This window comes from Catharus ustulatus, chromosome 3 (genome assembly GCF_009819885.2).
Source record: "Catharus ustulatus isolate bCatUst1 chromosome 3, bCatUst1.pri.v2, whole genome shotgun sequence".
Classification (NCBI taxonomy): Eukaryota; Metazoa; Chordata; class Aves; order Passeriformes; family Turdidae; genus Catharus; species Catharus ustulatus.
This window is the reverse complement of record NC_046223.1, coordinates 59215552-59239182: the sequence shown is the minus strand read 5'-3', so window position 1 is coordinate 59239182 and position 23631 is coordinate 59215552. Positions and strand designations below refer to the sequence as shown.

General features: G+C 39.1%; 1 protein-coding gene across 5 annotated transcripts; it reads right to left on the bottom strand.

The window, feature by feature from the left end:
• Window positions 1-1418: 1418 nt before the first annotated feature.
• On the bottom strand, window positions 1419-23319 carry LATS1 (large tumor suppressor kinase 1). 5 transcript variants are annotated; one of them, XM_033054312.1, is made up of 8 exons: window positions 23253-23319; window positions 18417-18921; window positions 16198-16348; window positions 12980-14508; window positions 7787-8369; window positions 6890-7072; window positions 6536-6642; window positions 1419-5562 (listed from the first exon to the last, which is right to left on the bottom strand). In XM_033054312.1, exons 2-8 carry the CDS (start codon window positions 18765-18767, stop codon window positions 5047-5049), a joined length of 3420 nt encoding a protein of 1139 aa, XP_032910203.1. In that variant the 5' UTR covers window positions 18768-18921; window positions 23253-23319; the 3' UTR covers window positions 1419-5046. The 5 variants fall into 5 exon arrangements, with proteins under 5 accessions (XP_032910203.1, XP_042635017.1, XP_042635018.1 ...); XM_042779083.1 differs by having other exon boundaries at window positions 12980-14505; XM_042779084.1 differs by having other exon boundaries at window positions 16213-16348.
• Window positions 23320-23631: the final 312 nt, after the last annotated feature.

Sequence of the window (23631 nt, the reverse complement as noted above, 5' to 3'; positions counted from 1 at the left end):
TAATTAAGTATATCACATCCATTCCTACTCGTCTCGTTATTCTATTTCTACCCATTCTTAAACTGGCAGTTTTAGTCTATCCCTTTAACGAGTGTCAATGTTTAAAACAATCATTCCTGCATTACTTCAGCTGTAAAGACTTAGAAAGCTGCTGCTGAGTTTCCAAAATGTTAAATGTATTGTATCATTTGGTTGATGAGAGATGGAGGAATTTCCTTTCTCCCATTTGTAGGTGGGCTAATGAATAAAAAATGGTGCTGTACTTCCACAACCTCCATCCCAAATGTAGAAGAATTAGGCTATAACTCAGTCTCTCCAGTAACACAGTAGTTTCTGCATCAGCACTTTTGAGATGTGCACGGTTTTCACCAAGACAAATACAGGTAAAAGCTGTGATACATTGTCCTTTTCAGGAACAGCTTCATGGTACATAATGTATGCACAATAAAAATAATAATAGTAATTCATAAGATTTACTTATTTTGATCAAGGATGCAGCAGAGGACACAGAAAGAACATCAACAAATTGAATTCTTGAACATCAACATGTACACTTTTGAGAGCAGGTTACAAACATGAGGTGACAGCTAAGTACAATAGCATTCCTGCTGTTACACTTGTGCCATTTTATTGCTAAACTGTAGAGCTGTTGCAGCATAAACGGGACTTGTAGAAGAGGCATGTGAAGGGGAAGGACAGAAAAATAAATGCAATTGGGCAACTGGTGCTTACATTTCATGTTTGAATAGCCAAAATAAGGAATGTGATTTTCACTGTCTTGGAGTTTATTTTCCATCAAGTGTTACACTACAGAAACCAATTCTGAGAAAACAGGAACAGCTTCTATAACTCAGGAATGTCACCGACTGCCAGTAGCCAATAATTCAGTCAGGCTGCTCACAAGAGCTGGGATTCTCTCTCTAATTCTGAAATAATTTTTAAGAAGGTGTTAGTGCAACCACCCACTCCGATCCTGTCCCCCATGACAAACACTCATGCTGCGTGTTCAGTCAGCAGGGGCAAGGAAGCCTCCACAGTTCAACTGCTGGGCACTGACAAACTGGAAACTTGGCACTCCTGGAAAAAGGGGATGGATGCTCCACTGTAACCCACTGGAAAAGTCAGCAAAGATGCACATTGTCTTCACATGAACATCAGGAGTCTTGGAGATCATGGTCCAAGCCACCACCCCATAAGCCCCTAAGGCCCAAATGTGCCAATACACGGTCAGAAATCACAAAGCACACATGTAGCAGGATTGCAGGAGACCTGGCAATAAACGGTGCCCAGGTCATGACTGAGACAAGTAAACAATACTCAAAAAAAGAGCGCATAACTTACTGTGGCCATGAGATAATGCAAGATTGTTAAATTAACTAGCTGGACACAGAACAAATGAATGATCCGTTTAAGCAGAATTGTGGGATGGTCTATGTATTTAATTGGAGAATCCAAAAGAACTGACAGTCTTATAATACAAAAAAGACATTATATATACATATACACACAGAATATGTCTATATATATCTATATAGATATATATAAATCAGTAAACTTGAATAGTGCCTTTATCACGAGCATCTTAAGGCATTCAAACATTTTACTATGACGTTGACCCAATTCATTATCGTTTTGCTTTGGCTGAAATAAAGCAAACAGATTTAAAGGTCTGATCTGAAACACCCACAACATCAGAAACAAAAGCCTAAGAGTATCTTCAGTGACAGCAGCATCAACTAAGAACCCACCCACTGCACTGCCTATCAGCTGAATAATATTAAAATGAGTCTAAATAAATCATTCCCACTCACAGTTTTTGCAACAGCGGAAGATACATCAGTCTCAAAGAGACTTTCTAGCCATATATTCTATAGATTCTATTACAAATTGAGGATAGAAAAGATACAGCAAGAGGGCCTGCCCAGGATAGAATGCCACTGAATATCAAATAATATTTACAGTACAAGTTATAGGATTATAGAACATTTTATAAATACAATTAATATGTATACAAGGGCACATAAAAGAGAAACTTGTTTTCATGCTTTACAAAGTAAAAGTAACCTGAACTAAAACTTACTGCAGAATTCCACAGCTGCTGGCTAGGAGCCTCTCTTCTCCACTGCCTGTACAAACCAATCCCCATTGTAGGTCACCAGTGAAATACCCATGTTTTAAGCAGCACTATGAAGAATCTCAACAGACTCTGAATCTATGAATGAAACGTCAAGTTTCAAAACATGGGTAAGGCAGAGCATGCTGGAGAATTGTGACAACATTCACGTGTAACTAACTTTCTCAGAGGAGAACCTAGACTGTAATGAACTGCACTTTTTGCAAGGAAATACATAATACTGCAGCATATAGGTGGCAAAATTCAAACAAGGTACATTACAATTTCTAACATACGATATTAGAAAATGCCAGAAGCATCTATCAAATTCTAAAGATGTGAGCACTTCCTGTATTTGTTGAAAAAAGGCAAAAAGAGTATTTAGTATTTCAGTACTTGCACTTGTCCTTAAAAGAATCAAAAATTTCTTTTAATAAAAGCAATTGGTTTTTCTTTTTAGACCAATGGTGCCTTTACATGACACTTTTTTATCCGTTTTTAGAATTATTTTTAAATTGCCTAAAATCAGTAATAGTATTAAACAGGAATATACCATAGTATAGTGCAGGCAGAGGAGATATGTACTCAGATGAAAAGGCAATTTTAAGAGTCAATTTAATGAATTATTTTCTCTGCACACTTCAAAAACGGTGAGGCAGGCTTGATTAAATTACCTTTAACCAGCAATATATTATACTTTGCTCCAAGACAAGTAGACCAGTTTTACTGGGATACTTACTATGAAGGAAGATAATCTTTAAAGTTTATTTACATGAAAAGCAATCTTTTTTACATAAGATATAAAATGGAGTAGTTATGCACTGCAGCCATTTTATAATAATTAAGCTAAATGAAATTAATCTTAAAAGCTACTCTATTTCAACAGCTGTGGGAAAGGCAGAACAGGAATTGTTTTATTAAGCTGCAAATTCAATTTCATTATAGAAAGTAACTAACCAAGTACTTGTTTGAGAAAACAACTTCTCATAACCATCTTCTAACCATTATAAACACTTCACAGTAGAGGGATGAACTTCCACAAACATTTTATTCTTTGACAAAGTATGTTTAGAAGTTTCCTCACTGCCAACCTGCTGCAGTTCCTTAGTTATGTCAATATAAATCATTTTTGGACCACACTAGAAACTGGACAGCTCAAATGACCACACTTACAAGAAAGGAAACTCCAAATGCTAACCAACGAGGACTTTCTTCGCTGATCCAGTATTTAGGACAGTACTAGAGACAGTTGCACTGGCACAAAGAGAGACACTGGACTGCAGCACAGAAAGAGAACAAATGGCCATAGGCAAACAAAACCAGCTCGGTGAGAAAAGTAAGCTGGTAACTGATGTTTGCTGCAAGAACAGCTATGAACACCAATTTCATGATGTTTAGATAGTTGCAAGGCCAGTTCAATGGCCCAAATAATAATTTAGGAAAGCAGTAATGCTTACATGCAAGTTATTAGACTATCCATTGGAATTCAATTCCAAGGAAGAAATGTTTCAAAAGACATTACGTTTACTAAAAATAGTGCATTTTTTTTACCACTGTGTTTATTTTAGGAAAAATAATAGAGACAAAACCATAATTCTTTCTGCCTCTCAACACTAACTTCTGGTCTTGTCGGAGTAAAGCTGCTTAGAATGATGTTCCCAGCTCTGTTCCACGTAACTTCAACAAGCTCAGAATCTCCCACCACGAGACCCTAGGAGCTACCTGAGCATCTGCTGCTGGAAATTATGGAAGCAGTAATGCAGGAGGCAGCAGGAACAGCTGTAAGTTCCTAAATCTGTTCTCAAGCAGGCTGTGAAAGACAGAGCACTGAAACTGTACTGCCAGCTCAGACAGACCCCATGCACAGCCCTTCTCCTCAGTGCTTGTGTAACCAGGAGGCAAACTGTTCCAACCAAGGGAAATGGGTCTCCACAACAAGTCTCAAAAGTCATAATTTATAATCTTTTCCCACTACTATCTCAAATTTATCATAAAGATACTACTCTAGAATTTATTTTTCAGAGCTAAAAATTCCAACTAAAGCAGCACTATACACACTTTACAGTTTGGCTGTAGTCAGAAAATTGAACTAGATTTCAGAAAATGTTGTTTCTAAGGTTTCTTTTCCCCTTCCATCTATAGAACTGATGACAGGAGACAATCAAGTTGTTTCTGAGTGAGCAGTCCTGCTTTGACAGTACCAGTCCCATGCTATAGTGTTACTAATATCAAATCCAATTACTATTTATTAAAATACTAGTTCTAATGTTTTATCATCCTACGACTATACTACAACCAAGACTGACTCTTTCTTGTTTCAAAGCTGAGAACTAGGCCACTCCCACAGCAGCTGGAAACGTTTCAGCAGATAGGTGGCTGTTTTTCCAACACTGTGAATAAGGCTAAATACAGTGAGAAGTGAGGGTACAGCAGCCTTTTTTTTTCTCTTCAGAAATGTATCAGAGAACTTTATTAGCACAAAGTAGGTGTAATATTTGGTCAATGCATGGAAAAACTGTGATTAAAAATTCTGAAGCAGAGATTTGTTCTCTAAAATTATTCAATATATGTATAAATAGATACCAGCCATCTTAGGGAAAAAAAAAAATCACTATTTCCTATTTTGAGTACTTAGAGTACACAGGACCAATAACAATATTCAAGTGATTTTTTTTTTACCTAACATCAAATCTCTTCTAAATTAAACAATTAACATCACTGGAATAAATTAATTTTTTGAGAAGGATTTCCCTGCATTCTGGGGAAACAAAATGTACAGAGAGAGAAAGAGAAGAAATAATTTTTTTAGTATTAAAAAAAAAGTGTGCACATATTTACTCTAGCAATATTCTTTCAATTCTCTTAAAGGAAGAGATATTTCAAAAGCTATAGCTGCAAAATTGATTACTTCATTCTTGACCTTTATTCCTTTACTAAACATAAACCAGATCACGACTCTGAACTCCTCTACCTGCCTGTTCATCATCATCATCATCATCTGACTGCTGTTCTGAGTTTTGGGAACTACCATACTCATACTCAATGGGCTTTGGATTGTTGTATGGGTAGCCATTGTCATCAAAGAACCTTCGGAAGGTGAACTCATAGAAAGCATGTTCAGGATGTTTTCCATTTTTGTACCACCCATTAAGGGTATCATTTCTGTTTCCCTCCTTATCATCATCACTCCACAATTTATCAGGATCAACTGGATCAAAGTTTGATGTGTCCGTAGGATGAGCAATTTTGGGAATGTAGAAAGCAGACTGTCGCCGTAGATCACTTGAAAAATCAATTGTTTTGAAAAATGGATGAGCTTTTATTTCATCTGCACCATTTTTGCCTAAACGATCTTCTGGCCCTCGGCAGAGTTTAATAATAAGGTCAGAGGCCTCTGGAGTCAATTTAGCCTGAGGTGGAATATGAAGTGCAGTTTGCCAGTTGATAACCTTAAAAGCAAAAAGATGTGTTATTTATGATTTCATAAAAAGGAAAAAACACATTAAAACAACAAAACAAATGACCACAAAAGTAATTCACGATGTCTAAGGTTTTTTCATGGTAGAGGGGAAAAACGAAGCTGCTCTTTCAGAAACATAAGGAATATTTTGTCTGGAAATCTGGCAAAATGCAGGTAAAGTTTATTCACATTCCAAATCTAAACTAAAATCTGGCTTAGAAGACCCCTGCTATAAACCAACAAAGACACCATAAAATCCAGCACCTGGAACATAAGATTAGACACATGGCTTACAATCCTAAAAAGGTGAGGCAGATGAGTTATATGATGTACTGTACAGACTAATGGATTTCAAATTAAAAAAAAAAAAAAATCAATACTGCACTACATTTGAGAACCTGAATACAATTTTGCAAAAATACACCTGCAGAAGACTGCCTTGATGCTTTCTCTTGAAAGAGCAGGGGATCAGGAAGGAAAGGACCAAGGGCTCTGAGCTGTCAGTAGTCCTGAGCAGACTCCTCCACCTTCCCATGCTAAGCACCTGCAGGTATATCACCAAAGGAAATCCTCTGCAGGCAAACAGGCATGGAAGCCAAGAGATGGGAAAAGAACACACAGATACTGGAAGAAGGAAGGATGAAGAGAGTGGGGGAAGAGAGGAGGGGAAGAGAGGGGAGAGGTAACAACCGGAACAGATAAAAACAGCGAAAGGCTGAGATGTGACGTGATTTTTAGTTTGCATGTTAACTGTATGATCAGATAAGTAACGAATGTGATTCTAGAAGTCCCTTTATAAATTAAGTGCACCTCCACAGTAACATAAAGTTTAAAATCTCTATATTTATAACATGCTTGGATAGGTAGTGCTCTCAAACATCACCTTGGTTTCCACTACAAATTAGCAAGACTGTAAGTTTCAAGCCTTTTTCAGACTGTTAATACCAGACTTTTAAAGTTACCTTCATTTGTGTTTCCAGTGGTGTTTGTGCCAGGAATGGAGGTTGCCCCACTAGCATTTCAAAGAGAATTACTCCAACACTCCACCAGTCACACAACTGTGTGTAACCTGAAATAAAGTTCAAATAAGGTAGTCAAACCTTTGTATAGTTTTAATCTTGAATTTCTAAGAACAAGGAAGTTCACATGAGAATTCAATTCTAGTCAATACTTATTTAAGATTTTCATATTAACAACTATTTATTTGTTAAAACATTGCATCCTTGGGAAAAGCAGGAGTGTGGGAAAGGTGAAGCAGGACACCTGAATACCAGTTACTTCGCAATGAGACTGCAGTACAAGAATGCATTCATTACCTGTTCGTAGCAACACTTCTGGTGCAATGTAGTTGGGCGTGCCCACGAGGGAATGGGCCAGGCAGCGCTGGTGCTGCCGAGCAGCCCTGCGCTCCAGCGGCTTCAGCCGATCCCCACACCTGCAGTTCGCCGGGTCACCCCACTCACTGCTGAAATCCATGCTGTCCTGACGGGCATGGTCACCTGCCATGGAGTAACACGGGTGGCAAAACTGAGGATCATTACTTTAGTTCTTATCTAGTATGAAATTTCCTTAATCTGTTAACATTTTGTGCTACAAGACAGAATCTGTTTCAGTTTCAATACTCAACCTGAGAGTTAAAACAGAAATCAACATCAAGATGCTGATTTTTGTTTATGATATAAAATACCAGCCTCTGAGGACACAATTTTTTAAAGCTGATTTTTGGCATAACAATGAGAAAATATCAATCTCAGTACTTTTCATATTTTTCTTATATGACCACATTGGGTGTATAAGGTGTATACTGTTTTTACACTTACGTAACATAAAACCTCTAACATTTAAATAATCAAAAAATAAAATCAAATTTTAAATCTTTACCTTCTCACCAGAGACTGTGTAACAGTCTCGCCTAAGATATTGATATTTTGAGAAAAACTAACCAACATTAATTTAAACCTTTTTTCTGAAGGGTTTTGTTTTGTTTTTTTTTTTGGAAACTAAAAACAAGTTCTCACAATGACATAATCTGAATTTTACCACTCTAAAAACTGTGACTTCTCTTTTGCTCCAACTTCTTCAGCTGTTGTTTTAAGTAATCAACTAGGATTTTGAAAAGCCTACTTAAACCTTTTCATAAAGGAGACAGCACAGTCATGTTTCTACTAATTTGTAATTTAATTCCTTGTAAAGAATACTTGTATTTCTCTTACCGCTCTGGTAGTATTTTGAGTCATGGGTCCATCGAAAACCAGTACAGAGCCCGAAGTCAGTCAATTTGATATGACCATCACGGTCTATCAAGATGTTGTCAGGTTTAATATCTCTGTGGATGAAGCCCATTTTATGAACACTCTCAACTGCGCATGTCAGTTCTGCTGTGTAGAACCGTGCCAGATTTTCTGGAAAGACACCCATTCTAATTAGGAGACTCATCATATCACCTCCTGGAATGTAGTCCATTACAAAGTACAAATTGTCCTTATCTTGGAATGAATAGTACAGGCGAACCACCCATTCATTATCAGCTTCTGCAAGGATATCTCGCTCAGCTTTAACATGAGCAACTTGATTTCTAAGCAAGACATCTTTTTTCCTCAGAGTCTTTGTTGCATACAGAGCATTAGTATCCACCTTTCTTGCTAGGCAAACTTCTCCAAATGCACCAACTCCTAGGGTTTTAATTTTTACAAACATTGACTTGTCCATTTTAGCTCTTCTTAGCCGAATGTAATTTGACTCTTTCTGGCACAACATTTTCCTCATTTGATCCCGGGCTTCTGGTGACAATCCAACCTGTGCAGCAAACAGAGTTAAAACTGAAGAGTGAACAGTACTCTTAATTCTTGGTGATCTTCTCATAATTAATTACAAGGCTTAGGCAAAGCAAACCAAATACTTGTACACAGCACAAGAAATACTACTTAAAGGGATTTGGTTTTGTTTTAACTTACACGTTAGGATTCTATGAAACATATAGGAGTGATAAAAAACTGAAATGTGATCATTTTCAAAAGCAAAATGCACAAGGTGCCATGCACCAGGAGGTTCTAGAAAAGGCTCTATTACATTCTTAAGAAAGGTAATTTACAAATTACTGATAAAAACCACTGCAGGTAATATTATCTGAGTAACAGTGCGCATCAGCTGCCTCCCTGATTTCTCTTTACAAGACACATCTAGGAACTTGCTGAGGGCTAAGGAATTGCCATGGGAATGGCAGACTAATTGGAGCAGAAGTCACTGAACTTCCTGACCATGCTCTAGAATTTTAGCTGCAGGAGGGAGTATGCACTCTCTCTCATTCTCTCACTTCCACATAGCTACCCAAAACAGATCCTGCTGGCACTGCTTCCTACTGCCTGGCCACACCAAGCCTGTGCCTCTGCTAGAAACCTGGACCTGATACTCCCTCTTATCACATAATACACTCCTTTCTAACAGGACTTCGCTCACTCTCACCCCTGCTCTCCACTCTACCTAGGAATCACCTGAGCAGAGCACTTTCTTTGAAGAGGCTCACTCCTCCTTGATAGTATCTTTTCTTAGCTCCCTCTGTCTCTCCTTATCTTGACTGAATATCTCTGGTGTTCCAGCCAATGCCACCAACATTCTGGTGTTGACAGCTGAAACACTAACAGGCCACACACAACTCATCACCTCCAGTATGGAAACTCTGATCTACAAGATCATTCTCATTGTATTCCAACCTGTGTGCCCTCCTGGTACATTTTTGCTGCTTTCAATTCCTTTAAGAGTCCCATTCAGTTTTGGGGCCATTTTTCTTGGCAAATTTCAGGGCCTGGAATCAGAATCATCCTTCTTCTTTTAGTGTGAATAGAGTCTGCCTTCAATTTTTTATATTTTTTCCCTGTGACACTATCCCCATGTAGCTTGATGTTCACTCCTTTTGTTTTCTGACAGCATTTTCAAATTACCTTTCTCACAGTATCTCAATTATTTTATCTGTCTACCTGTCTTGAAATCACCATCCCACACCAATGATTTCCAAGTTCAACCTACAGCATACTTCCTTATTTTTTCATGGACATGTTGATTGTAAACTCAAACATGGCCACACTGAACTCCTGCTAACATCACAACTGTACACAAGCACTATTCTAAAAGCTTTCCATTTCTTATTGTCACATCTTATCAATTCTTGATACCAAATCTTGCTGCTTCCATCTCTTTAAAGCTTTGAATATCTGAGATACTGTCTGCATAGCAGTAGTCAGGACAATCAATAGGACTAAGTTACTAGTCTAGGCCTGTATAGACTGTGTGTTAATAGATGACTTTGGCCTTGCCTGACTTCCAACATAACTTGAAACAAAATATAATAGATGTGGCTGAGAATAAAAGGAAAAAACTCAATTAGATACCATTCCGTATCTTAAAAATGCTTTTACAAGTTAGTATATGTCACCTAGTAAAGAAAACACTGTTAGAAAACAGAAAATTTCTTACAGGCATCATAGCAAAAATGGATCCAAAGGAGATGCAATTAGGAAAAAGCATACAATATGCTTGTCAACCCAAATGAATTTCACAAGTTATACAAATTTGGTAAGATTTAAATGGGGAAGGCTGTCTCAAATTTCAGACAAAATTTTTTGTAAACATCAGGTAGGCAGTAGTTAGGACTGGTTAGCTATAGTTTCAAGACTAATATGGGAAATAGGTTCAACTACATATTTTGAATCAAAAAATTGTCTTAATACAGGAATATCTGAGTAGTGTCTTCCAGGACAGAAACATTTGACATTTTCTATGAATGAACAGGCTTAAGGCACACCTCAACACAGAGGGAAGGATTTTTTTAAGACTTACAAATGTCAAGAAGACAATTGAAGACCTGAGCCTGGTAAAGTTCAGGCAATGGTGGGTCACCTTCTTAAGGCCCATCTGAACCCTAAAGTTTACCTCAGTACAGATGCACTTGACAAAAACAAACTGAACCCCACTCACCACTGATAAAGCTGACAAAGAAAAAAACCTAGATGGCAATAACCCCCTAGGAATGAGACTCAATATAATAATTAATCACTGGAAGACATGCAGTCTCCAAAACCCTTGTAGCTTTGCTTTCTTCTGCCTGCTCTTTAGCTGCTGCATCTGAACAGTTTTACTGTAAAAACCTAGCCCAAGTACTGCAATTTGTCATCTGTTCCCTCAACCCACCTTCATTTTTCCTTGTCATCCACTAAACCAAATGTTAATTACAAACTTTCTCTCTGAATTGCTGTATTTTCCCTAGAACTCTCCTCAGCTTCAGCATTTACCAAAGATTAACAAACTGTCAGCTGCACCAACTTTTCTGCACACATATCTCCAGTTATTTCAAGAAAATGTCAGACACCAAAAGTTTCCTGACTTTCTATCATCACATAATTTGCTCTCATTTTGCTTCCTTGCTGTACCTTAAAGAATGACTTTAGTTTCTCTTTGCAGGAAAGACACCCATTATAACTTTTGGCCAAACTCACACATCTAAATCAAACATTTTTGAGACCACTCAACTCCTAGAAGACCTGACACCATAGAAATATGTCACATATATTAGAAATACAGCATCTGGTCAAAGTAGGTATTTTCATAGAGATGCATTCTGATGTTTTTTCTTTCAAAATTCAAAGGGGAGAAAAGAAGGGATTCAATACTTGCTTTATCTTCTTTAAACTTTCTGAACAATATAATGAATAATGAACATGTTTCTCTTTCTCCTTCTCATGAAGACCCAAAATATATTTTATTGTTGTGGCATTCCTCTCCTGTATGTTTACCAAAAAGGAGAGGCCTGCTATAGCACAATAACCCATCTTCCACCCTCCAGCCTGTAATTAAACATCCAAGCTTTAAATCTACCATAAACTATTAAGACTCTAGCATTAATATTACAAATATTATAAAATACCCCAACTAAGGTACTTTAAAAGCACAAGAGAAATATAAATAAAAGTTATATCAGTGCTTTCATATAAGCAATACTTATTCTGAAATACTGCAGAACACAACACAGTAAGAAGGGAAAGTGAAGTTTGCAAATCAACATTAATTATAATCTTTAAGTACTCAAAAATAGCCAAAATACATTCATGCTTAATTTTGATGCAGGATTGCATGCAAAGCCCTCTAAAAAGGGATCATGCTAGTCTTAAAAAAACACTGTTGCTTCAGAATCTTACTTGTCTACACAGGAATGGAGGCTACAGAGTTCAGGAAAGCTTCCCACACCTTAACAGTTTAAATCAGCTGTTAGTGAAGTGAAAAAGGAAAGAGAGAAGACTAAGAATAAAGATCTAGTAAGAGTTCCAGGATGAAATCTTGGTAACATTTACATATTCGTGATTAAGCAAACACTTACAAAAGATACAGCTTACACTAAGAATTTTCAAACAGTAAGAAAACACAGATTTAAAAAACAGCATGTCAAGAAAGTAGCGTAAGCCAAATACAAAATCTCATAGAATAAATAAAAAGGAACATCACACTTATGTCAAACTTTCGACTGCAATTGCTGAGAAATATATATGTGTGACACATCTCAATTTCACCTTTCTGCAAATCTTAGTTTCATTACTTCTCACTGTTTTCTCTTTTGAAATGACATATGCTTGTCAGGTCCAATTTTTACCCTTTTGATGTGTTTTAACAGAAAAGTAAAATACTAGAAATAGACCGCTGACTCCATGCAGGCACAAAAAAGTTGATTTCACATGTATTTGTTTTATAATTATGCCCTTCAGTTGGTCTTGGTTAAACAGATACATTTACAGTGCAGATTACAAAATCATGAGACAAAAGATACTGTCTCTTTCATTCTAAAAAACAAAACCTAACTAACCTTTAAATGTTTTGTTTTTTAATTTGAAATTTCAAAAACTATCCCTAGTAGTAACAAACTGCAGAATGTAAAAGATATCACTGTTTGGGTGTCTATTTATAAGTGCACTAGCCAGCCTCCACTTGTCCCCAATTTTTTTCATACCTTCAATACTTATTAAAAGAAATAAAGTATTTTTTAAAATCACTAAAATATTGCCTATAACTCAAAAAACAGGATTAAATAGAACCCATAACAAAAAGCTATGAGCCATGTAGCTACATCTCAGTTCATGCAACAATTACTTTGCTTCTGCTGCCTTACTATATATGTAGGCCATCAAATTACTTTCAGACATGCAAAAAACTTACCTAAAAATCAATATCTAAGAAGAAAATTAAATACATAAGACAAGGAAGAAACCTGCCACATCTAAAATACTAAGATTTAAAAAATACTTAAATACCACAGTATTAATGTTCTACTTATCTGTACTATTTAATTCTACAATTAAGACCTATCTCATAAAAGTAATACAGGAACAGTTTAGTCATGGATTTAGAAAGAAGCAAGAGTTTACCCGCATCATTTCATTCTCTAGTTGTTTTTTCCGATGCAAACGCTGCTGGTGTGACTTGAGTATATTCTCCACATGCTGCTCCATGAAGAATTTAAAGGCTTGAGGAGAGTAACTTTGAATGCGAGACTCTCTTCTTTCTTCATCTTTCTTGTTTTTTCTAACAGGAACAGGTGAGGTTGTAATTTGTTTCTTTTCTTTATCTGTTGAATCAACACATTCATAATTCTTTTCATTCTCATCCTCCCTGGATAAAGGAGGTGGCTCCTCCTTGTTGAGCTTGGGTCCTGCCTCATACAGATTGACAGAAGGATTCTGATGTAACAAGTGTTTAGGGTAAGGTGGTGGGGGACCCTGGTAATTTGGAGCCTCTGCAACAGGAGACATAACGGCCATATTGGTAGAGGGACCGTCGGAGAAGGGAATGGTCTGAACAGTTTGCACGGGCTGCGGCATCCAGGAAGGGTGAGTGGGTGCCAAGGCAGTCTGCAGCTCTGGTTTCAAAACCCGCATGCTTTTCACTGGTTGCTGAATGGGAGCTGGCGTTATGGCTGTCACTGTGGTGGCCGACGGCTGGGAGCTGCCAGAGTGAGTCTGCCTACTGCCATGATGGTTGTTGAAGGAGTTTGACCGCACGGGAACACTGGGCTGCCATGTAGGCAAGTCGTGCCCATTGCCCGGTGACGACTGTGGCTGCACAGGGGAAGGCTGTGACCAGGATGCAGGTATTCCACCTACATTTGTGTTGTAAAGTTCCAGGTTGTGACTATTTCTGTTTGGCACCATTATTGCCTGAGGAAGATTCCCATTGGTGTATGCTGAAGGAGGAGCAGATCCTCCTGACTGCATCTGTAGTGCTGTGGGACTCTGCCTGTTAGTTGGATTAATTGGGTACGGGGGTGGCTGGCGACTCACCGAATTTCCAGACACCACATTCTGGTGAACTATGAATTCTGCCTGACAATTGCCATTTTGCATTCCAGCTCTTCCTGAGGGAAAACTAAATTTGCTGTTGGCAGAACTCTGCATGATTATTGGTTGCCTGCCAATGGGGACAGCACTCATGCCTCTCTGACCCTGTGTGGATGAATTCATAGGAGGAGGATTCATAGGTGGAGGTGGATAACCATCCTGCCAGGCTCCTGGTGGTACTGGAGAAATACGGGAAATCACATATTCCATGTTGCCAGAGTACCGCTTTGTCTGAGAATTTGGCTCCCAGGAAGGAGGTGGCGGAGTAGTTCCCCTTGGAGGGGGTGTCTGCCCCCGAGGAGGTGGAGGAGGAGGAGTGACACTCCTTATCTGCGGTAGAGGTGGGGGATTCACTCTTTGTCCATTGCCAGGATGAGCCTGAGCAAATGCTGCAATGCCAGATCCAGATAATGGCCTTCCTACATCAGGCTGGGAGCTGGGACTTTCTGAGCGATAAACCACACCCTCTGCCAGGGAAGGGCCGTGCCGCTGAGGAACCAAGGACTCCTTAGAACCCTTCCAGCTCTGCTTGCGGTTAACTGACTGTTGCACAGCCCCTGCTTCCACGAGAAGAAAACACAGCATTTACATTATTGGAAATGATTACTGCTCTGAATATTTTGTTCTTCTGTGTTAACTACAGAAACAGGACTTGAATTCTCTGACACAATATAATCCACTGTACTTCATATGAAAACTCTTTCTAGTAACACAGAGCACAGCATGCTAATATGCTCAGTGTACATATAAGAGGGAAAAAAACCAAACATTGAAACTATAAAACTGTAATACCAGAAAGTGATTTTTTAGAAATCACTTTTCTGAAAATGCATTTTGCTTCAGTAAAAATGCAAAATTTAATTCAAGAAGATGGTAATGTGCAAAATTATTAGTCACGCAATGTATTTTTAATCATGTGTAGAAGAAACTCTCAGAATGTTCAGCAAAAATGCAAAAAAATATGTTATGTTGCTATCCCTTCCAGTTAACACTTGCAAAACACTTTGTGTTCTTCAACTAAAATTTAACTGAATGCCGTAAAATCAAGGCTTGCACCCTTATATGCATACAGATCACAAACACTTGTTACATTCCCATCATGCAGAATTTGACTAAGTACTTTAATTTTTAAAATTATATCTTTTTGAGTAAAAGTGCTGTACACAGAGAGAGGCAAGAACTAAAACTGTGTGAGTGCAAAACTTCCATAGCAAACCCCTGCTATATATTTACTTTGCAGATGCTATTTTGCATCACATAAACAAAATATACAAGGATCTGATAGTGTAGGCAGTCTTACTGTGGTTTTTATAATGTTAACACAAGGTATGTGTAAACACATGCAGTACTGTATGTTGAAAATCACCCTCTCCTCACTTTAAGAATTACTATATTTTTGCAATGAAAACCATGTCTAAATGGTGGAATTTACCTAGCAACTTCATACAAGCACAAATTAATCCTGCTTAACAGACTAAAGAAAAATAACAGTGTTCTTCGTGACTCTTGACTTTAGTCAAATAGAAGTTCAGTATTTCTGCTGCATTTAAAGTTACTCTTTTTTTAGGTGTATGCTACTAAAAAGACATCAAGTTGTATTAAAAATGTGCTAGCATCTGTTAAGAAAACAACAATAGCAAGTGCCAAAATTCTGACTCTGCCAGTAAAGACACAGTCCTCTAATACCTCTGAGAACATAAAGCCTGCCTTAAAAACTATACAAACAAAAACTGGAACCAAGTAGGAAATTAAGCAGAGAAGGATCCTGAAACATAACATCCCAAAATACAAATACCGTAGTGGCATGATATATAAATACACACACAGACACATATAGACACAAAAATACACATACAGACTGCTGTTGTGTGGGAGTGTGTGTGAAGAGAGACAAAAATTTAAAAGAATTCAGTGCTCAGCGCTTATTTCTAAGTGGTGCCTGACACAGAACAAAATACAGGCACCACATCAGCAAGGTAATAGAAATTACCAAAATGAGATCTGAATGCCATTCCTTGTAAAAAATGTTTATGCACGGTAATAAAACCATGCAGTTATAACACAATGCTTAGGAAACTTGTGTCAAATAGACCTATCTTTCAGAAGGATTACATCAGATACATAAAATGCTGTTCTTAAATACAAAAAACATGTATCTCAGCATCTCTGTTCTACTGTGAGCACGTAAAGGCAAAATTTACTATAAGAATACACTCAGTGAGTTACTGAGTCACCATGGATACACCTACCTGGCGGTTTCATACCTGCGTTTACAGGTCTTGCTGCTGCTGCAACCATCTGCTCCCGACGAGGATCCTGGTAGCTCATTTTACTTATAAATTCAATAGCAGCCTCTATACTACGGTTGTTAGTTTGTCTAAGAGCTTGTATAACCATATCCTAAAGAGAAAATTATACACAAAAAAATTATTTACATGAAAATCACAAAAAATACCAAAAATCCTGGTTATTTAGCCAAATATCCTCCACTAATTTTACCCAAGTAATTTTACGAAGTATCATTTCTCTCAGTTGTTTCAATTTTAAAATGTCTTCTCCAGAAAAGATCATCCAAAATAGTACCGCAATCTTACCATTCAGAAGAAAAGTTAACTTGTTGAAGCACTGTAGTTTATGTAAATCATGTCATCTTGCTATTAGCACAACAGTTCGGTCATATAATCCTTAAAAAAGGATTTTATAATAAATAAAAACCTATACAATAAAGTTGTCACAATCTTTACGGACCAGCTGACATTAGAAAAAGCAGACACAACATCTTCAGCTCAAAAATTTGGTCACCTCTGTGATATGAAGTATTCAATGTCTTAAAGAGTATCACTATACCCAGAACATAGGAAGATTGAACTTGAACCATCATAAGCAAAAGAGATTTTCTGTAAGCTATTTAAGATAAAAAAACTCTAATATAATGAATAGCATTCTACCCTGATTATTATACATACACATACATATACATGTATATGTATGTATATATAAAACTATCTATATACACACACCTGATACTTTTTGATATCTATCTGTTCCACTTTCACCCTTAATACTACTACAACAACCTGAGAGGTAGGGAGAATAACCAGAATGTGTGTGATATTTCATTTGGAAAAAAACCCAAATTCAATACATTTTGAAACTTCTTGACTAAAAAAATGCTTTCCTACTTCAGCTGTATCTGTTTCTAGTGACGTATGTGGAACAGTGCCATATGGGCTATTGTGGCAACACAACTGTAGGTTAACACATGGCAGAAAGGGCTTATGCTGGCACTCTGCCTGAAAAAAGCCCCATATAATCACAAGTGTCATGGGAATTTGCAGTTGTATCCAAGAACAAAGGGTAGGAGCAAAAGACTTCAAGATACAAAGGATCCAACAAAAAGACCAACTTAAGATACCTTTCTAGTTTATTGTCCAGCCACATACCACACATATCAGTCAGCAAAACCACCTGCAGGTTCAATCTGTAAAAACGGAGCTGAGAACTATCTACTCTGAAAAAACAAATGCACATCCCTTCTCACCCCAAAATCCCACACAGCAACAACAAAAACTTCCTCAACCTCAGCAACGAACCACAGAGCTGGAGCAATTATTACAAAAATCATTTATCATTATAAAATCCTTCCATTCTCTCTAACACACAGTTTGGACTGTGTATTTGATCAAGTGGAACGAATGTGAAAAGCCACTATCAGCACTTGACACTGGGATAAGAAAAGCCAGTTGGTAGTTTTGGAGAAGCTCACTTTTGGTAGAGGTAGATCTCTGTAAATACCAAAGCATCACAGACAGCAGAACTCACGAGCTGGTAACTAATGCAAGCAGTGCACGCCTGTAAAGTTAATCCCTGGTGTGGTACTCTGCCTTTTTCCTTTGGAAAGATGAGTGGTTTGCTAGCTCTTTTTTAAACATGCTTTTATACCTAGGTTTACAAAGAAGGCACGCAAACAAGTGTGATTTACTTTGATGCAGGTCCCAGTAAAAACGCAGGAGCTCTAAGTGTATTCATTTTTCCTTTCTCAAAACCACATTTCAGATTAATTTCCAAAATATTTGGTATTGCCTTTCAATTTAGAATGGCCATATTTTATCAACCTATTTTAATTGAGCACAATCCAAAATTACTTTGAGTATCAGAGGTAAAATCCATGTTCTAGAGAGTCCAGTCCTGTCTGCCTAAAATTATATAAATAATTAAAACAACCTACCACCTAAGAACAATCTGGACAAGACGCTTAAAAAAACAAAGCCAAGTCTCTCTAAATACTTCTAGTCCTCTTCTACATCCCCCACTACCACCAGTTTCATGTCCAAATCAAAAACCTATCAAATTTTGAAGCTTTTTGCTTATCATGCTGTTCAAACTTTCCCTGACCAACATCCCCTCCAATATGCATTAATAGTTTATAGCTAGCAGAACACCAAATCTTCGAAATAAAACACTTCACCTCATCAAAGCCAGCAGCTTGCAAGTCTTGCAGCATTTGTCGATTAACTTCTGATGTTCCTTTGACAGCTGAGGTTGTTTCATTTGCAAAAGGCAGAAGTGAGTTTCTTATCTCCTGCAAAACCTTATGATATGTTACAAACTTGGGGGGATTTCGGCCTTGTCTAGGATCTTCAGGTAACATTTTGCCCATGCTGTGATCAACTTTAGCAGCATCTGAGGGTTTAGGTAAATTCCTGAGGCTCTCTCGTATTTCCTGTAGCATCTGCTGGCTGCTGCCAGTGTAACTACTGGCAGGGAAAGTTTTAGGCCTCATTTGTCTGTAACCTTCTGGCTTCTCACTTCTCTTCATGAAAACATGTATATATGTAGCCTCCACCAAGGACTCGCACACACCAGAATTCAAGGAAGACTGGCTGATGTCAGAACTCGTGAAAGCAGTGGTTCTTCACTGTGAAACCTTGGCTCCCGTAGTGCTGGAGTTGTCACAACCCAAAACTGCTACTCTGTTAACAAAACAAACAAAACAAATCACATATAAAAGAATAGTTTAAAAAATCAGAATGTAGCACTAGCGGCAGTGAAATGTCCACATGCAGCATCGCCTTCACAGATATTAAAAACATGCTAAGCAAATCCTTCAGGCAGTCTTTACTCAACCTAATTTACAAACCATGTTGGATTTTTAACTGTCTCTTAACAACAAATGTTTTAGGTGCCTCAAGTCCAAACAGTCCTGAATTGGAAAGGATGTGGACACAGTAAAGAGGGACTCCTCTGTGTGGTGGACATGAGCTGATATGCACAACTGCTGTGTGTTAACCCTGCACTGCTCCTTTGCCTCCCCTCTCTTCTGGGTCCATTTGTCATCTATGTTCTCCCCATCAACACCTTTATAGTTAGAAGAGCCAACTCTACTCCCAGTCAGCCAGGATATGGGTCAAATAACCTTGCTGTTCAATGATTCTGACATCCAGCTCCAGAAAAAGATAGAAGTGAGAAATACACCAGTAAGACCATGTAATTACAGTGATTTTATTCATTCTCTAGCAGTCACATGTGTTAAAGTAAACACTTGCCTAGCTCATCACATGAAACTTTATGATTTCTTGTACCATCTGCAACTTGAATCTGTGTAAAGGTTTATATTCTGAGGCTTTCCCAGTCTCTTAGCTCTTAGTCTCTTGAACCAGTCTTCATCAATAGTTAAGTAATTTTTAATTTTATTTTACATGAGGGAAAATGAGAGCAGGAAAAGAAACAAAGAAAATTTAATCAGATTTTTTTAATGTAAAATTGTTTAACAACTCAAGCATCAAATTCACTGAGAGCATAGCTATGACATTTGGTAAGGGAAACAAAATTTTCTGCCAAAAACCAAATAAAAAACGTTTGCATTTTGAAGGCGCTGACTCATCAGGGAAAGAGCCCCGTGTCTGCAGAGAACTCAAATCTCTGTGTCCAGGCTGGGCACTAATTATTACTGCAATGGCCATGGCAAAGGATAAAGCAACCACAGTGAAACACTGAAGAAACTGCAGAGCATTTGCCTCTTTAGAGTATCATGAAATACAACTTTTTCAGTCTCTACTGCTGCACAGAGGAAGATCAGTTACTAAGGCAATGTAAGATAAACTAAACGTTTCAGTGCTGTTTTCTTCACAGGCAACAAAAATGTTGAAGCTCAACTCACACTGTTCCATTACTACTGTGCTGCTAAGTGTTTCTCATATTAGACATACACTAAACAAGTATCTAAATTTTACACAATCTACAAAAAACTCACTCTTTCTTCATTCAGGTTTCATTTCTAGAATACCTGCGCTGTCACAAACCAATTAGTGATTCAGCAATTGAGGAAGAATATGACAAGTTAACAGGAAACAGATCTCTCTGAAACATACGCAAATTATATGAATTAGCTACTTGTGCTACCCATATATGAATAAAACCTGAAAGCTGGGAAGTAATACATAGATGAGGACTGCAAAAAGAAATACAAGGCATATCCACTTAATCCCATTCTCTTTGGAGAACCATTTTAGAAATAACAGAATTTCTCCTATGAAACTTCAAAAATCTTAAGGGGTATAACTGCATCCACAAGCTGTCTTTGCACTGTGATAGTTTTGAAACCTTAAATGAGCATAGCTGGGAAGTTATAATTTTTAATACAGTCCTATAGCATGTAATTCTTCAGTGCTCACTGAATAAGGAAGAGATCATCAGACATAAGAGTGAATTTTAATAATCAGCAGTGAAATTATCTCAAAGTATTAAGAAATCCAGAAATCAGCAGAAAGTACAGCGTGAGAGCAATTAAAATGTAATTCAGTTTTGACCACTTTCAAAATAATTTTCCAAACATGCAGTATTTAAGACCACATTGAAAATACTGTTTCCAAAGAAAATTAAGTAAGAACTTGACAAAATACCCATACATAAGCTTTTAACAGATTCCAAAGGCCTGGAATTCAGGAGAAAAGAAGGGTTTTGAACCTACATATTTTACAAATTTCATCTTGTACTTCAGTATTCACTTTATGGTCACACCTCACGTAGCTGAGATAGACAAATCTAACACCTCTAAGGGAAATTAAGGTTAAATTAACAGGACACTAAAATCATAAATTGGGAGCAGTCTCAGAAAATAAAGATGCACTCAAATTCTTAGCAGCAGCTTAGGTTTAGGAGTGTAAACCAGTCAGTCCACTTATCTCCCACCACTCACCACAGACAGCATAACTGTTGTAAGGCCACAAAGCATGAACCAAGCTAAGGAACTTACCCAAATAAATAACTTTTTTTGGTGGGTTGTTCCTTTTGGCAGCACTGATGGGTACCAGCATGTACATGTGAAACTAAGTCTTAATTCTTAGAAAACAAATTAAATTAGTCCTCCAGAAAGTATGAATTACTACACTTCACCTTGCTTTGTATATGAACCTCAAAATTCACAAGTCATCTTTGCTTATAGATAGATACTGGCACACATTTTTTAAAAGACAGTGTTGACTGCTGAGTAAGAAATGTATCTCAACTTTGTACTTCTAACTACCAAGCATGAACTGTATCCAAGGGAACTGATGTCTATTCCCTCTTGTAGCTTTGTGTCCTTAAATGATCAGTTTGTTAATGCAGGTGTTTTGCTGATTAAATTCTCTTCTCCAAAGGAGTTGAAAAAAATAATCTTCCACTTTTTTTCAAAATATGGGGAAATTTTCTTCTACAGGTCAAACTGTAAGGGAAAAAAAGCCCACCTTGCCTTTTTTTTTTACACTATAATCATAAAAGATTGGAGTTATTTATATAATTGCTCGAATAAAAACTAAGAAGTGTTCAAGGGCAGGCCGGATGAGGCTTGGAGCAACCTGGTCTAGTGGCAGGGAGTTGGAACTGGATGATTTCTAAGGTTCCTTCTAACCTAAACCAGTCTGTGATGCTCTCAATGGCAACATGCAACTGTCAATGACTCCCTTAATTTTCTGAGAGAAAAAATACACAGCTTTAAAATCTGATTTTAACATTCCTTATAAAAATACTTTCAATGCTCCTATTTCCAGCTGAGTACTGAACATCACATACTAATGCATTTAGGTACCCCCCCCCCCTCACGTACCTATTCTAACAGCTTATTTTACACATAATCACAATGTTTCACTCCTAGGAATAAAGAAAGTAACAGACACTTTGCAAGTCATAAAATTAAGTTTGTAAGCACTTGTCTCAGAGCAACTAAAGGAAGCTCTTCTTTCAGGTTAACAAGTTATTGAGCTGCAACAGCAATTTCCCAAAGGATGCATTTCCAATGCTAAAAGTTTTCATAGGATGAGAAGAAACTTAGACCCTGAAATTAGCACATAAGCGCAACTACACACGGTTAGAAAAGCCAGGGCTGGAAAAAACCAGAGGCCAGGTGAACACTAGGAACATTATGCATTCGCTCGGTTTGTTTCCATTCTTACGCTTTGCTATCTCCTTTAGCAGGATACAGCTCTTCCACGCACACAAGTATTCCCGGGAGCAGCAGGAGTTATTTCTGGGCGCACCTCGGAGCGATTTTCACGGCTAACAACAGCAAGGCAGCCTCTGAGCACCAAAGCCCCGCTGCACTGGCTCGGGCCGACACCGATCCCTGCAGGAGAGCAGGACGCGGCCTCCCCAGGACCACGCAGGCCAGGAGGTTTTCACCGCCGGGAGGAGTATCCCGAATGTGCCCCGCTGGGACACCTGCGCTCCTGCCGCCCCGCCGGCCCCAGGCCGTGACCTGAGGTCGCTCCTGCCACGGCTGCGTCCCGCAGAGGGCCCGGGACGCCGGGCCCAGCCGGAGCGGGCCCGTTACCGCCCCGACCCCTCCGGCCCCCGCACGGCGGACTCTACCTGCGGCGAGAAGGCGGCGGCGGCGGCAGCGCCCCAGGCGCTCGGAGCTCGGCCCCGCCCGCGCGGCGCCGACCGGCCGCGGCCCTTCCCTTCCTTCCGCCCTTCCTCCGCCCCTCGGCGATGCCGCCAGCGCCCGCTCGGTCCCTCCGCCAGCGCCCGCCGCCGCCCGGGGCCGCTCAGTTCGGCGCCGCCATTTTGTCAGTGTCCCCGCCGCGGAGCCGCCCGGATATGGGCAGATCCCGGCCTGCCCCGCGCGGCTCCTGCCGCTCCCGGATGGAGCCGAGCGGCTCCCGCCCGCCCCGGCGGGAGCGGCAGCGCCCCGCGAGCCCGGCGCGGCAGCCGCACGCACGGCACGGGGCCCGGCCGGGCACGGCTGCCTGCTCCCGGACACATTCCCATTTTCTGATTTCCCGGTTCCTTTTAATAGGGGGAGAAAGCGCCGCCGAGGAAAACCCACCGGTTAGCACTCGGAGTGATCCACTTCATTTCCATCTTTTTCATTTCAGGTAAATCGGGAAGCAGAATTTAGGCTGATCTAAGGATCTCGTTGGCAACTCAGTACCTTGCCCTGCAAAGGGAGGGCAGCCCTGTCCCCAGCGACCATCCAGCAGGTACGGAATGTGCATCAGGCACGGTGTTCCTGCTCGGCACACCCAGGCCACCCGCACCGGCGTGAATTAAAGTACACTCTAGAGTGGTAATGGTGGAAATGCCACGTAACACCTCATAACTAACGTGTTCCTACCCAAATACAGAGGTTTCTCCATCCTTCACATGCAGTACCCAGGCTCAATCCAACTAAGTTCCTGCAAGCACATCTATTCAAATTATTTTAG